General features: G+C 38.6%; 1 protein-coding gene across 1 annotated transcript in view; it reads right to left on the bottom strand.

Moving 5' to 3' along the window:
- Positions 1-1,013: 1,013 nt before the first annotated feature.
- The window catches only part of LOC126203907 (myb-binding protein 1A), a 105,773-nt gene continuing 90,038 nt past the window's right edge, over positions 1,014-16,748 (bottom strand). Inside the window, exons 16-17 of the mRNA XM_049938295.1 lie at positions 7,600-7,871; positions 1,014-2,034 (exon numbers count right to left, since the gene is read on the bottom strand). Of these exons, the coding sequence (XP_049794252.1) occupies positions 1,506-2,034; positions 7,600-7,871 (801 nt within the window). The 3' untranslated portion in view covers positions 1,014-1,505. The remainder of the gene's footprint in view (positions 2,035-7,599; positions 7,872-16,748) is intronic.

Consider the following 16,748-nt stretch of genomic DNA (forward strand, 5'->3'; position numbering starts at 1 on the left):
AACTGGTACAATTATAACTAGGAGGATTGACAGTAGTGTTCAATGCATGCACTGTACTCTCATCTTTGAAGAACATAGCCTTCATCACGTACAAAGTATGACAAGTCTTGTTCACACTGCCCATGCTAAGGGGTGATGTAGAGCATACAGGTCAGAGCTGTCTTCACTGTGTGCATACTGTGAACTGGGAGATCTAGAAGTGATTCAATCTTCAATCTCTTTTTACATTCAAATGGCACCTTTCTCAACACAGGTTTCTTATGAAACCTTTATATACTAAATGCTCTCTACAACATCTAGAAGCCTATAACAAGAACTGTGAAACCCCCTATATAATCTAATCTCACTTCAATATTTCAGTGCCCTTAACTTTCATTTTCAGCCTGCTTTGTCTTTAACACTACGTGGGTACTATTACCTTTAATATTTGATGCTAATTCTGATACCTTACCATGGATGTGCCTTTAGTTACCACATTAATTTTTTCCTCTTTTTTACCTACAAGGACATAATACTCCTCTGAGAGTGACACGGATGATTTTTCTCCAGTTACTGAAGGTAACTCAACATTCATTCTATGGAGGGGTTCCTCCAACCTAAATATGACAATGTTCACAAAACATGTACTCTTCTGCCCAAACAATCACTTCCTTTGTATAGTACATGCCTGATCTATTGAGAGCAGGTGCTAAAATTCTCCACTTGATAGCAAATGTTCACAATGTAGCATCCGAGACTGACAAACATCTGCATCTTTGGGTTAACCCCTCCATTAAACCCTCCACTTGGTTCTCTAATCACTAAGTAAGTATTCTATATGACACAAAAATGTTTCAAGAGAGAAAGATTAGTCCCTTAGACTAATCATCCAGCAAATACACACTTCATTATACGCCACAATTACTGAAGTTCACATGTGGCTGTTTTGTCATTCCCTTATCTTTTGTAAGAATTAATTTGGTCATTTGAATGACTCTAATTTACAATGTTATTTAAAAAAATTCAATGCATGTATTTCAGTCATCATATGTATACAGTTATTAACAGCTACTGGAAACAGTATATCAACAAAAATACTTCTCACATACATACAAAAATGTACAATATCACATACTGCTGCTTTTCAAACAGTAACAACCACATACAACAGTAAACATTGCTGAAACAAATAACGAGAATTCCTTTAGGTATGGCAATTTCTCCATACACGCTGAATGACTATTCAGCATTTCCCCTCTAATTCCAACTTCAAGATGTGAGAACAAATCATGAAAATTACTGATGTAGTAATAATGACAAATAGTTGCACTAAAACAATTTATGATGTCCTCGGATAACCAGCAATTAAAACCATCAGTCTGTTATTCCAGAATGAGATTTGAACTAGGTTCACAGAATCGGGAAAGTATGGAATGGAAATTGGCGATTGATACGGTCTTTGTGAATGCCACACTATGTTTTTTAGTCATTTATTACACCTTCTGTTATTCATTAGGAGTATATATTCACAATTCAGTCACATCAATTTTCTTCTTTTTTCTGTTCACAGATTCACTTACACTCTTTTCTTTGTGTTTTCGTTTCTTTATGCTTAGCTCAACATTATCTAGTGAAGAATCCATGCCATCCACATGCCCATTTTGGATGATCTTGTAACTGCCCTTCACTAAAATGTTCTTCGCTTCATCGTCGTCAGTTTTAATTTCTGCAATGTCAATGCCAGAAAATGTAACATTGTCCATCCCTTCTGACACTGCATTTAAACGTAACTGCTTTGACTCCTTTTTCATTAATGCTTTATTTTTTGAATGTTTCCTTTTCTTCTTTTCTTTCTTTTTTGACAGTTTCACAGCACTTCCACCTTCATCATCTTCACTGCTTCCTCCTTGATTACTGTCATTTTCTGAGGGTTCATCAACATCCTCTTCGTTTACGTAATCAAGTTCTTGTGTATGCTTTTTAACTTCCTCCTTGATTTTATCCACAAAAACTCCATTTGGCTTTTCTTCTTTCTGTTTAGTAGCTTTTTTCGCACTGGAAATAAGATGAAAAGATAATTAAAATTTTTAAGATGATATTATCGTCTTCAACTGTTAGCAACCAAAAATGGATGGCTTTTAGAAAACTGTATGACAGCAAAACCCTGCCAAGAAAAGATTAAAACATTAAAATCTCTTTTGAATAGTATCTCTAAACAACAAAACTGTGTCAAATGAGGAAACTACTACAGCCTTACTGAACCCATATCCAAGATATGGCAATGAACCAGAGAAAAATGGATATTATGCAAATATTTAGCGTAATCTGTCTTTTTACTGCCATAAGATGGTCTGCTGTTTGACTAAACCTAAAAACCTGTAGTGGCATACATATATTGTGCCAAATCATCCAGTTTCGTTTCAGTAAGTCATTCTTTATTCAGTTATTAATGAAAATTTTGAACATGGCTACAGCTTTAATAGCAATGAAAATTTTAAGCATAATCAGAGCAAGATAATCAATAACCACTTTAAAGGTTCCTAGCACATGCTGTTATGTTTAGGAATAGGTGGTTATGAAAGTTCACTAGTAACAATGTTTTTCTGTTTGATGCACCCGACTCTAATGAAATAAAAAATTAACAGAGGTGTGGATGTCATAAGGTGGCAAGATGTGAGGTACAAGTTAGAAAGCAGGTGTGTGAACTGCAGAGAAAGACAGAGAATAGTTCGCCATGGAGTGAAGTCTGGTGCACGCATTCGCAGACAGCAGCACACACGAAGGTGAGGGGGCATGAATTGGGAGTGGGTGATAGGACAGAAGGGCAAAAATTGTTTGGAGGAGGGTGTGGGGACAGGAAGTTACCATAGGTCGAGGTTGCGATGATTTCAAGAGAAGAGAATGTGTTCTAAGGATAACTCCCATCTCCACAGTTCAGAAAAGCTTATGGAGGAGGGAAGACTTCAGGTTGCACAGGTTATGCAGTACACATTGAAATCAGCCATGTAATGTTCAACTGCATGTTGTGCCTCAGAGTAGTCCACTTTGCTTCAGGCCAGTTTGGCGATGGCCATTATCGTAGTGGGTACCTTGTTGGTAGTCATACCAATATAAAAAGCTATGCAGCATGCTGGTATACAACATAGAAGAACACACAAAAACTTGTTTGAAGTACATATGTGGCACAGCCCACATGTCACCCTCCTATGTCAACTTGTTTATGGTCCATCTACAGTAACGCAAACAACCCAGGACTGAAACAACTGAACCACATCTTCGTCAGGGCTTTAATTATTTTTCATCATGCCCTGAAATGAGGACCAGCTTAATCACGATCCTTTCCACCCCTCCTAAAGTGGTTTCCCATCGACCAACCAACTTCCACAACATCCAAGTCCATCCCTATGCTACTCCTCAACCTGTTGCCACAAGGATCATATCCTGTGAAGCACCCATGTGCAAAACCTTCCCAGTTCATACACCTAGGACTTCTCATTCCAGTCTATTCACTGCTTTATCTTACCCCATCAGAGGCGGGGTCATCTGTGAATGCACCCGTGCAATATGAGGGCTGTTCAAATAATTTTGGAACTTTGTCCAAAAAATGTTTCTACACTTAACTTTTACTTATTGTGTACTGTCTCCTTCAAAATACTCTCCTCCACAATTGCTAAACTGCTCCCGATGCTGTTTCCTCTTCCTGATGCAATCTTGGTACGCCTTTTGGTATACCCCGTGAAGCCCCATTTGCGAATTTTATTTTCTCACATCTATGATTGCAAATTTTCATCTTTTCAATGGGGTTTTCAACTTTGGACACAATAAAATGTCTGCAGGGGCCAGGTCTGGAATGTCCGGAGGATGAAGCTGCACAGTGATTTCATTTCTCATGCAATAATCATTCACAAACAGGGATGAATGTGCACATTCGTTATCATGTTGGAAGAGCCATGAATTGTCTCACCACATTTCATGTCATTTCCTTCTCACATTTTCTCACAGGCATGGCAGCATGTCCCGAAAGTACCATCGATTAACAGTTTGTCCTGTGGTACGAGTTCATGATGAACTAATCCTTCAGCATCAAAGAAAACTATCAGCATGACTTTGATATCTGACCTGAAGAGCGTTCTTTGCTCTTGGAGAACCATTCCCAACCCATCATGAAGATGGAATCTTGGTCTCAATATCGTAATGGTAGACCCAAGTCTCATCACCAGTTACAATTCTCTTAAGGAACATCTCATTCTCATTTGCATGATCCAAATGCTCTCCGCAGGCGAGGCGGAGGTCTTTCTGGTCTTAACTTATTAGCCTTGGGATGAACTTGGCTGGAACACAATGCATTCCACGATGCTGTGTCAAGATTTCATGACATGATCCAACTGAAATGTAACATCCTTTTGCCATCTCTTTAGTCAGTCTTCAATTAGCACGCACAATTCCACTGACGTTCCTGACATGAGCATAACTGGTAGGACTGTTGATATTTTTTAAAATACCGGAAATCTGATACATCGACATTTAAAAAAATATCATTATTGGCTCTCAATATATAGAAAAAAGTATCGATATATTGCCGGAAGAAATATAGACGTACAGCCTATAAAAATATCTGCTGCACATTGTAAATATACTGCCGGTTTTAGAGCTGTATATTGATTTATTATTAGATATTATGTACATCAACAAGCTCGCAGCCTGCCTATCCCCCTCAGAGCAAGAACTGAAAGGAAAATGATGCACGTTCACGCTTGGCGATAAACACTTTGCTAACAATGATAACTGCAAGTGAGTGGCACAATACAAGTTGTCTGATGGGTCCATCTTTCGGTTCCATCACATATTGAATTTTTCCAGAACAACTTCATGTTGACTTCCCGTTTTTTCATTTTTGCCAATGCCAGCAACCTAGCAGTTGTAGTGTCAAAATTGTGTGGAGAAGCTAAATAACGCAACTGGTGTGCTATTTATTCACATTGGAAATCTTGTTATTCCATTCACACTGCCACCTCCCCAGTGCAATCGGACTACTACTTTTGTACCACCCACCTATACTTGCTACACACAGTCAAAGAGAAAGACTAGAAATGATGATAAATCAAAATGCAGTAAGACTCCTTCACACAGTGAAAGTAAAATTATGTTCTACTACAATTTCAAAATAACAGCTTAAAATATTTACTGAAAATTGTGAAAAAGATATAATACAAAATAAAAAGACCGGCACTAGATATTGCCATTCTGATATCCATATATATATATATGAGAAAATAATATTGCCAATACACAGGTTTGTCTAAATGATGGACCCATTTTCAAAAATTCATATGTATTCAAGTGCAAATCAAAAATGTACAAGCTTTATACCAATGAAAAGAGGAAATTTCAATTTTTTTCATAACATTTGAAATCAATTTAAAAATATTATTAACTTTTAATAATTTGTAATTAATTAATTTTTAATACTTATTTAATAATTAGAAATGTAATAAACGTTCAATGTGGCCACCATTGACTGCATGGCAAACAACAATATGGTAGCCCAACTCATCTCACATGTGCGAAAGTGTATCTGCTGTTACTGAGTGGACAGCACCAGTGGTCCGGTTCTACAGATCGTTAAGATTAATTACAAATTATTAAATTTATTATACTGATATCAAACATTATGAAAAAAAACTCTGAAACTTCCTCTTTTCATTGGTATAAATCATCTTCATTTTGGATTTGTTCTTGACCTGAACGAGGGTCTTCTTCAACTTCCGTCCGGCCATTTCTAGACCATGTCAACCATTCGTAACACTGAGTACGGCTTAAGCACTCATCACTGTGGGCTTCCTGCACTCTGTAAAGGTTTTCTTGAGTTTCACGCAAAATCTAATGCACGCACATTACTCCTCTACCATCTCAAAATTCACAAACTGTGCGACACAACATTCTACTCAATACAGCACTGAACAGTAACTAACAGACGTGCAACAATAAAATTTCCGGCAGTTGCACATTAAACACAGGCGTTTGCAGGGACCCCAACCACATTTTGCTCCAACACACTGCTAGTGCAAAATTACGAATGTTGCAGAACTTTTTGAATTGACCTCATATACTAGCAGCTATGCTGCAGTCACTTCACAGTTTTTTATGTAGGTATGACTACCAACCACCTGTCCACTAGAATGAATGGCCACAGTTTGGCAGAGCAAAGCAGACCACCCTGTGGCACAACATACAGCTGAAGATAACATACTTGATTTCAATGGCTGCTTCACAACCCAGGCCATCTGTATTACTCCCCTCCACCACCAGCTTTTCTTGGTTGCATGGATGAGAGCCATCCTTACTACATATTCTCCACTTCCAAAATCATCCTGGCCTCAACAAACAGTATCTTACTGTTCCTACAACAGTAGTCCACTCCTCTGTCCCATCACCTCCTCCCACTTTACGTCCCCTCACCCTCACACGTGCTGCTCTCTGCCAACACACCCACCATTCTTTTCCCTTTCTCTGCTCCTCTCCTTTTCTGCCCCACTCTCCTTCCAAAGCCTCCCAGCACTGCATCTGGCAGTCTTGCTCTATCACCTAGTCCCTGCATGGTTCACCAGGCAACACTGACAACTCTGCCTCCCAACTGTACCCTGCTATCCCTCTCCCTATCCCAACCCACTCTAGATTGCTGCTGCCCCTCGATGCGACACAAGTTACATTCAGTCATAAATTTCATGTTATATCACACATGATTGTACTTCTGTTAGAAAGTGTTAGTGTGGTAGTGAGACATATGCTTTTTGGAGATCAAGGAATACTGCATTACATTCAACCCACACAGATCAGCTACTGGGCAGTGGCCTCTGTTCTGTGCTGCGTCTCAACCCTATGCCACAGCTTAGCTAGTCACAGAACTTCAAAGTCTCTAGCTCAGACCTTCTAGATTCAGAACTAGGGACACCACCATCAGTTCTGGGGACAACACTGCAGATGGCAAATTTCGTTTAAATCCCATGAGCAATGTTGACATTCTCAACTTCTTTTGTAACAGCAGAAATGATCCAAGCAGGACTTCAGAACCCACACAAGAGGCGTTGCTCATTCAACAAGCATCACAATGTTGAGCTAGTTGTACCATATTCTCTCAATTGTTGCTGGAACAGCCTCCGAGATCAAATGTCTTCACATGAGAAACTAGATTTAGTTTCACTTTAATTTTACACAGTACGCAGCCTTCAGTGAGACTGTAGTCAATACAAGAATACACGAGTTGAACTAATCATCATATGAAGTTATCAGTGCAGTTATCTGATAGAACCAATCAATGGCTAGGCCCCGTTGATACAATACACACATGTAAACTTCAATATTATATTCAAATTATTCTCCGCCATTATTAAAAACTTCAATCTCAAGATAACCAAAAGTTTTAGTGTTAAACTGTCTGAAGTGGAACGAGGTGACAATACAGGCGGTATCTTGTCACTCAGATAACTTCAGTATTTCTTATAGGAAGATTGGCATTACTGCCACAGAGTCATTCCCAACAACAGGGAACAACTTCTGCTTGTCTTCCACAGTGAGAGTTTTAATATCATTCAGCTCAGGTACTAGAAGATGAAATCTTACCTGATATTCAAAACATGGCATAATTTGTTGAATGCGGCTTTTGTATTTGTAGACATTTCTGCAGCCTCCTTGTACAATGTGAGAGCTGAGGCAACTGCCTGCCAATCAACACTATTCTTGACTTTGCACCTTTCATGCGTGTGTCTGATCAACAGCAATAATTTCAGCAATTCACACACAAATTTTTGTTTCACTCCCTGAGCTGTTAAGGCGTCTTTGGCATCCCCTGCCGCATTTTTCAGTGATGATGATTTTGCGAGCTGTATTAACATCTGAAAACAGATGTGTCAGAATTTTACAAACATTTGTAAAATATGAGGAGATTATATAAAGTTTACATGATATAACTGAATATGTCAAAGGCATGTAAATGTACTTAATAAGGGAACACAAGAGCTCAGATGGAAACCCAGTTCTAAGCAAAGAAGGGAAAGCAGAAAGGTGGAGGGAGTATATAGAGGGTCTATACAGGGACGATGTACTTGAGGACAATATTATGGAAATGGAAGAGGATGTAGACGAAGATGAAATGGGAGATAAGATACTGCGTGAAGAGTTTGACAGAGCACTGAAAGACCTGAGTCAAAACAAGGCCCCGGGAGTAGACAACATTCCATTAGAACTACTGACGGCCTTGGGAGAGCCAGTCCTGACAAAACTCTACCATCTGGTGAGCAAGATGTATGAAACAGGCGAAATACCCTCAGACTTCAAGAAGAATATAATAATTCCAATCCCAAAGAAAGCAGGTGTTGACAGATGTGAGAATTACCGAACAATCAGTTTAATAAGCCACAGCTGCAAAATACTAACACGAATTCTTTACAGACGAATGGAAAAACTAGTAGAAGCCGACCTCGGGGAAGATCAGTTTGGATTCCGTAGAAATACTGGCACACGTGAGGCAATACTGACCTTACGACTTATCTTAGAACAAAGATTAAGGAAAGGCAAACCTACCTTTCTAGCATTTGTAGACTTAGAGAAAGCTTTTGACAATGTTGACTGGAATACACTCTTTCAAATTCTAAAGTTGGCAGGGGTAAAATACAGGGAGCGAAAGGCTATTTACAATTTGTACAGAGACCAGATGGCAGTTATAAGAGTCGAGGGACATGAAAGGGAAGCAGTGGTTGGGAAGGGAGTGAGACAGGGTTGTAGCCTCTCCCCGATGTTATTCAATCTGTATATTGAGCAAGCAGTAAAGGAAACAAAAGAAAAATTCGGAGTAGGTATTAAAATCCATGGAGAAGAAATAAAAACTTTGAGGTTCGCCGATAACATTGTAATTCTGTCAGAGACAGCAAAGGACTTGGAAGAGCAGTTGAACGGAATGGACAGTGTCTTGAAGGGAGGATATAAGATGAACATCAACAAAAGCAAAACGAGGATATTGGAATGTAGTCGAATTAAGTCGGGTTATGTTGAGGGTATTAGATTTAGGAAATGAGACACTTAAAGTAGTGAAGGAGTTTTGCTATTTGGGGAGCAATATAACTGATGATGGTCAAAGTAGAGAGGATATAAAATGTATACTGGCAATGGCAAGGAAAGCGTTTCTGAAGAAGAGAAATTTGTTAACATCGAATATAGATTTAAGTGTCAGGAAGTCATTTCTGAAAGTATTTGTATGGAGTGTAGCCATGTATGGAAGTGAAACATGGACGGTAAATAGTTTGGACAAGAAGAGAATAGAAGCTTTCGAAATGTGGTGCTACAGAAGAATGCTGAAGATTAGATGGGTAGATCACATAACTAATGAGGAGGTACTGAATAGGATTGGGGAGAAGAGGAGTTTGTGGCACAACTTGACCAGAAGAAGGGATCGGTTGGTAGGACATGTGTTGAGGCATCAAGGGATCACCAATTTAGTATTGGAGGGCAGCGTGGAGGGTAAAAATCGTAGGGGGAGACCAAGAGATGAATACACTAAGCAGATTCAGAAGGATGTAGGTTTCAGTAGGTACTGGGAGATGAAGAAGCTTGCACAGGATAGAGTAGCATGGAGAGCTGCATCAAACCAGTCTCAGGACTGAAGACAACAACAACAACAACAACTACTACTACTACTACTCTTTGTACAGAAGCACTATTGAATAGTGACCAATTCATAAAATCATCCTCATATAACTTTATACTCCTCCTCCTGTGTCAATTCACAAAGGTGTCCCTATACAATCATTGTTCAATGTTACATCCGTACGTGAATTGTTGTTTTTTCCTCTTACAATCACTGTTATTCCACTACCATATTAAATACAACAGAGATCAACATGAATTAACAATCACAGACTATCTTTTGTTTTTTGACCTATATAAATATTTTAATAACAAGTTTGTTTGCGTGGTCATCCTCCACAGCAAGCGTAGAACTACTACTTGTTCTGTAAATAAAACTTCCTTTACCTGCTGCCAATTTATTTATGTATCCCAGATGCATTTCACCTTCTTCTTGTTCTAAAGTGGCAACAGTGGGATGATTTGCTGATCTGCATTTCCTCTCATCTGGTCTAGACGAAATGCAGATCACCATATCATCCCACTGTTGATGCCTTAGAACAAGAAGATGGCGAAACGCACGTGGGATAAATAAAGTCACAGCAGGAAAAGGTGGTTTCACTTACAAAACAAGTAGTAATATTTTAATATTTGCACCATGAAATTGCTTTATGTAATAAACAGATAATATACATTAAGTATGTGTGTGCTTTCATGTGGAAATCAACTGTGTTGGAAAAACCATTCTTTGGGCAACTGAACTATTCTCAGAAGTACTTGTTCTCACAACAGGCAGACTACTCCATCACAACATGTGGTCTGCCTCTGATATACATGGTGTCTCACGTAACTCTGTCACCTCAGATATCTCTGGAACAATAGATACTCAAAAACGGTTTTCACCAGCATGAACGTATGGCATGGGCTTAAGAAACCAAATACTATGCAAAATTTTAAAATGTAAACAAATACTATTTTCAAAAAAAACTTGTGTATTTTTAAATGGACACCCCCTATTATTTCGTATGCAATGAAAAATCACAAAAATAATGGCGTTGGTTGCATCACAATACATCAATTAAGTTGACAGGATGTATACGTGGACAAGAAAAAAAAATTCCCGGATTTTTCCCGGATCGCCCGGTTAAAAATACATTTTCTCCCGGGTGAAAATACACTTTTTCCATGTTAAGTGACAGTATACTTTCCGTCGGAACTGTAAAACTTATCAATCCTTTGAAAAGATATGGTTTTATACAGCAGTGTAGAATTTCTCGGCACTTTAGAAAGATCTTTGATAAGCAGCAACGTGTACGCTGCAAATTTTTGTATTACGGAAGTATGAATTCTAATTCCGCCAACAGGAAAAGTTAATGGTTTAAGTTACTATACATAGTGTTGCTACAAGAAAAGCAAAGCTTTCGCATACAATATCTGTCTCCAAGATTAATAAGCTACAAGAGAAGCTAAGCTTTCACATATAATGGTGATCTGTTTAGCGCATGTTACACTTTAAGATACATCATACAAATACGCCAGCAAAATTTTTAATACCGACATAAATCTCTGATCTTCTGGGCTCAAAAATCCTCTACATGGCTCATCACCAAAGAGTTGATTTTTAAATGAGAGCAAACACTCCGCAATTTAAGAAATGCATTGTACATTCGCGCACATAGTTCATCTTGCGTAAAAGAAAATCTACTTTGAAAATAACGCTCTTCGAACGACAATTCGCAATATTTTCCCGCGACCTGTTAGAAATAGATTCATTTCAGCAGTTGCCAGAGAGCGCCAGATAAGAGGCGTCACTGAGCTTGCGCAGCTACGATGACGTAGGAAGCCAGTATGTTCGTACATATAAAACATTAAAAGATCTTACTTACATTATGTCAAAAAAAAAAAAAAAAAACCACAACCAAGACATCAGAGGATACTCCAAGAGCGTCGGAATTTCGTGAACCATACTAACATGCATAGTTTGCCTTAAAGCGCACATTCGTATGTCCAGATTCCCAATGACTTAGGCCTCGACCTGATATTAAGCTTTTCGGTATGGTTTTCGGGACGTAAATTTTCTTGGAGTACCAGTACTGTATTATCTCGTGTTTGGTTCTTTATTATGGCATAATGTCATATGTGCTAGATGATGAAAACATGCACTTGAAATGCAGCGAACAGTTAAAACTAGCCAATAGTGTGGAATTAAACACTTCGTTTCAAATAAATTTACTGCCTCAGAGGAAATTTTAATAAAGGCCAAATTTCTTTAGCAAACCGACAAAAATAACTTTATTGTTCTGCAAGGCGATTGATACTTGACTGTCAGAATGGTGGAAATAAAATAAAGTCTGAAACTAGTAACATATTTAAGCCTTCCGTATTTATGTGGATGTATTTTAATTCACTTGATAGCTCCCAGCCACAGAAATCCATCTTGTTTTCATTTGAAGTGAGAGCAGTAAACGGAGAGGAAACAGAAAAATCACTAAATGTAAACACGGGTCATGTGGAGACTACCCCCCACCCCATCCCACTATTCAGACTGCTCTGCGCACGTCTTTCTGAAGAGTCTGATACATAAAACATATATCTTCGAGGAAATGTAAGACATGTTATTTCGTCTTTAGTGAGCCGAAGTGTAGTGCCACGCCTCTTCAAACAATATTCTTATACCGCATGTCACTGTATTGCATTCTGTGGAACTCAAACGTGTTTGCAATGTATGCCATCAGTCCTGTAGTGCCTCTCCTGCTTACAGTCGGCCGGTTTGACATCTTGTTCCTCTAAAAAATAAAAATAAACGCAATTAATACTGGATGGGATTATTTGTAACTGGGAGAACAAGAACTCTTCAGAAAGTCTGGCCTTTTTATTGCCTATTAGCTAAAAACTTGCTCTTCTGTGTCATATAGAATTAAATGTAGGATACCTAAAACCAGTAAAGACAAGAGACAGGCAAGACAGTACACATTTCTTCAGTCCTTAGGTCCTAACGATTTCTCTCTCTAATCTTCCTGCAGCTTTACATGGCGTGTTTTCCTTTCTGCGAAAGAACTATTACCTCATCAAAGTTCGTCAAAACGTTTTGCAACATGAAAAATCACATTTATTTTGCATGTACAGGATAAACATTCTCTCTCAATCACAAGAGATACATCATTTATCAACTGTGTTATTTTATCATCATTTAACATTTCCTCCCACAATTATCACTCACGAAATGAGGAACTGGAAAAAAATAAAGAGTAAATGTAATGAGACACCATATACAGGATTTGGTCACATTAATGTGACCACTGCCTATGTTTGAGGTCAACCTTGAATAAACACTTACAAATGCCAGGTGGCAACATTACGCGGGACGGTATACAAGGCATGTCGGGGAGATGCAGAAAACAGTGCAGTCGTCATCATACAGAAAAGGGGCAATTTATATGATGTCCAAAATGGCATGATCATTGGCTTTCAGGCCATAGGTGGAAGCATTTCCAATAAGCCTCAGTCTGTAAACTGTGTGGGTGTTCTGCCATGATTAAAGTATACTGTGCATGGCAAAATGACGCTATTCAAAACCGGCATCAAAGTGGCGGTGCTGCACCGTGGGCCTTAGATGACAGGGCTGAATGAAGGCTGCAGAAATTTGTAAGGGTGACTAGATATGCAACTGTTGACCAACAGACCATCCAGATGAACCAAGTGGCTCCCAACAGTCTTTCTTCAATGACCATTCAGTGAAAGTTGCTGTGCACAAGCCCCCACAGCAGGTGCTTGGTTTATGCATCCATGATGACCACTGTTCATCGGCAACAGAGGATGGAATTTGCACACCAATAATGCAACTTTATGTCCACTGAGTGGTGACAGGGGGCCTTTTCAGACAAATCCAGCTTTATTCTCCGTCAGCATAAAATGTCTGAAAGCTAACTCTCTTCAACAATTATCAGAACGGTACAGGATGGAGGAGGGAGTGTTATGGTCTGGTGTTCCCTAGGTGATACCATCATTCCGTAAGACATAATGTGTCAACATAAGTATGCACCTATCCTTGGGGACCATATCAATCATTCCATGCAGTTTGTTTTTCCTTGGAACATGGCATCTACCAGAAGGACAATGCAATGTGTCACACAGTTCACAGTGTAGGGTATGAACCAAAGAGCACCAGGATGAGTTTACCATCTTCCCTGGCCACTTTACTCCTCATATTAACATTCAATTGAGAATCTATGGGACCACCACAATTGGGCTGTTCTTGTCATGGATCCTCATCCGAGAAAGCACCGGACTCGGCATGGCTCCCAATCCCTGCCAGTACCTTTCAGAATTTCATTGACAGTCTTCCCGCACCCACGCAGCTGTCACCTATGCAGAAGGTGGTTATTCAGGCTTTTGACATGTGGTCACATTAAGGTGAATGGCAGTGTAATTGAGGCATTTTGTTGTCGACAGGCACATAAAGAAGACTGCGAATGTCGTCAGTTAGTTACTTTCAAATACATTGTAGCATAGCAAATTATTACGAGGTGTCATCTTGCATTGAAAGCGTAGCTTACCGTTGAGCTGGCAGGAGAGCAGATTTTGGTTCTCACTCTGGCACAGCTGACACTGGCTGCTGGGCCAAGTGAGATGTGTACTTACATAATGCTGAGTGCAATACTTTACACATACTCTCTATGAATCTGGAGTACTATTAAATATTAATAGATCTTTTTCATACTTAGAATACAAAAATCTACAAATAACACAACCAAACTGTTAACATTTCAAACCAATTAACTTCAATATTTTCGGATATATAAATTTTGATCTAAAACACAATAAACATGCTGGCATTGTGAAACTGAGTTAGAGACTGTAACGTATTGATCTATAGAATCAATCAAAAATAAACCAAGAGGATAGGTTCATATAATTTTCTTTAGTCTCATTACCACAGATTTCTGACACAATTCCAAGTACATTGGAAAATTATCATTTTATCGTGTTTTGGCTGTGTCAGTGTTTTGGAGAGACAGAGGGTGAATGAAGGACATACATAAATAGAGAACTTGTGCAAAGGAATCATATTTTGTTTTCATTAAATTTTATTTAGTTTCAGAATTATAAGATTTCTAACCTAATTTACTTGTGGTACTCTGATTGCCTGACATTATAAATAACGCGAGTATAGAAGTGCTCGAGATGATGTGATTAGCTGCTAGTCAATAGGGATTCAGCATTTTCCATGTGTTTGAGTAGGGCTTTGTGCCTCAGATCTATGAGTTGAGAGAGTTGCTCAGGAGCCATCTTCTGGTAAACACCTATGTTAAACCGCACTGACCAAATTTGTACCAAAATGAGTAAATTTGCATCTTTGATCAGTTCTAGTGCCATTGACAAAAAGTTACTACAATACTGAGTATTTTGTGAAAGTTTGGGCTACGTGTGTGCTTTATTTTAGAAGATATTTGTCTGTGAAAATTTCATGTTGTACACAAACTCTGTGTGTTGTGTTGTGTGCAGCTTACGAGACATTACAATGAGCACTTCTTTAGAAGAAGCCCAATGAATGACTGAATGTGTTAGCTTTCAAGCAGTCATGAATCAATAACTGTTTAGAATGTTTAAAATATCGCGCTGGACTAAATATCTTCTGGCTGCTTTTAGGTATCAACTTGTTATACAGACAGTCAGTAACATTGCACAATTGATGCTGGGATGTTAGATACGGACTTGATAGCCATTTTCTGTGCTTTAAAGATAATAAACAAACTTGAAGGAAATTTTAGACATTTTTTCAAACAAGTCATGAAAGAATACCGAACACTTGATAGTATAACTTTCAGCTACTGCCCACGGACTGGAGTTACCGTACTTACTCGAAGCTAAGCCGCACTTTTTTCCGGTTTTTGTGATCCAAAAAACCGTCTGCGGCTTAGAATCGAGTGCAAAGTAAGCGGAAGTTCTGAAAAATGTTGGTAGGTGCCGCCACAACTAACTTCTGCCGTCGAATATATGTAGCGCTACACATGCATGCTTTGCAGGCACAAAGATAAATACTGGTGCCAAAACCTCTGCGTCAGTAAATAAATTAAAAAAAGAAAAGAAAAAGAAAGAAAAAAAAAAAGGTGGAAGACGAGCTTTTTTCTCAGCCCCGAGTTTCGACCACTGCATTTTCATACATTATCCAACGAAGTAAATACAAATTCTGTATTTTTCATCTTCGAATGTAGCAGCATTTCAATGTACTATGAAAATCCGACTTGCAAGACTGTTTGGGGTGTTTGTCAATAGGGTCAACTCTACGTTCTGATTTTTTTCCTACCTGTGAGAAGAGATGGTTGCTAATAGGAACTTTTATGAATTGTGAATCACATGCAGTATTCTCTTCACAATAAGAACAGTACGAACATAAACATATTGCCATGTATTGTTTCGTGTTTGCTGCTATCTCATTTAAATCCTGTCTGCCCAATAAACAACAAAACTAGAGTGATAAACAGCAAACGCGGAAGAATATGCATATCATGTCATGTTTATATACGTATTATTCTTATGCCTAAGGCCGGTATTACACTATCAAATTTCTTGGTCAAAGATTTGATCAAAGATGTGATCCAATATTCCGTCCAATATATTTGACAAAGATCTTTGACGTAGCGCTAGAAGGGGTATTACGCTGTCATCAAATTTTTCGTCAAAGTTCAAGATGGCTGACAACAACTTGTTATTAACCGCAGCAGTTGTACACACCCCAATTGCATTGTGTACACATGCGGAAAAGAAGTGGGGGAAAAATGGAACCATACATACGAGGTTGACAGTCTTAAAAGTCCTGGGATTACAACTTGATAATAAATTCAGTTGGTAGGAGCACACCACAGAACTGCAGAAAGGCCTTAACAAATCTGTATTTGCAATTCGAGTGTTAGCAGACATAGGCAACATAAAAATGAAAAAGCTTGCATACTTTGCCTACTTTCATTCCGTAATGTCATATGGGATAATATTTTGGGGTAAATCTTGAAGTCAAACAAAAGTTTTCAGAGTCTAAAAGCGTGTAATACGTATTATTTGTGGAGTAAATTCACAGACGTCCTACAGAAACCTCTTCAAAGAACTGGATATACTAACCACTGCCTCTCAGTATATTTACTCCTTAATGAAAT

The sequence above is a fragment of the Schistocerca nitens genome, chromosome 9, assembly GCF_023898315.1.
Source record: "Schistocerca nitens isolate TAMUIC-IGC-003100 chromosome 9, iqSchNite1.1, whole genome shotgun sequence".
NCBI classification, from domain to species: Eukaryota; Metazoa; Arthropoda; class Insecta; order Orthoptera; family Acrididae; genus Schistocerca; species Schistocerca nitens.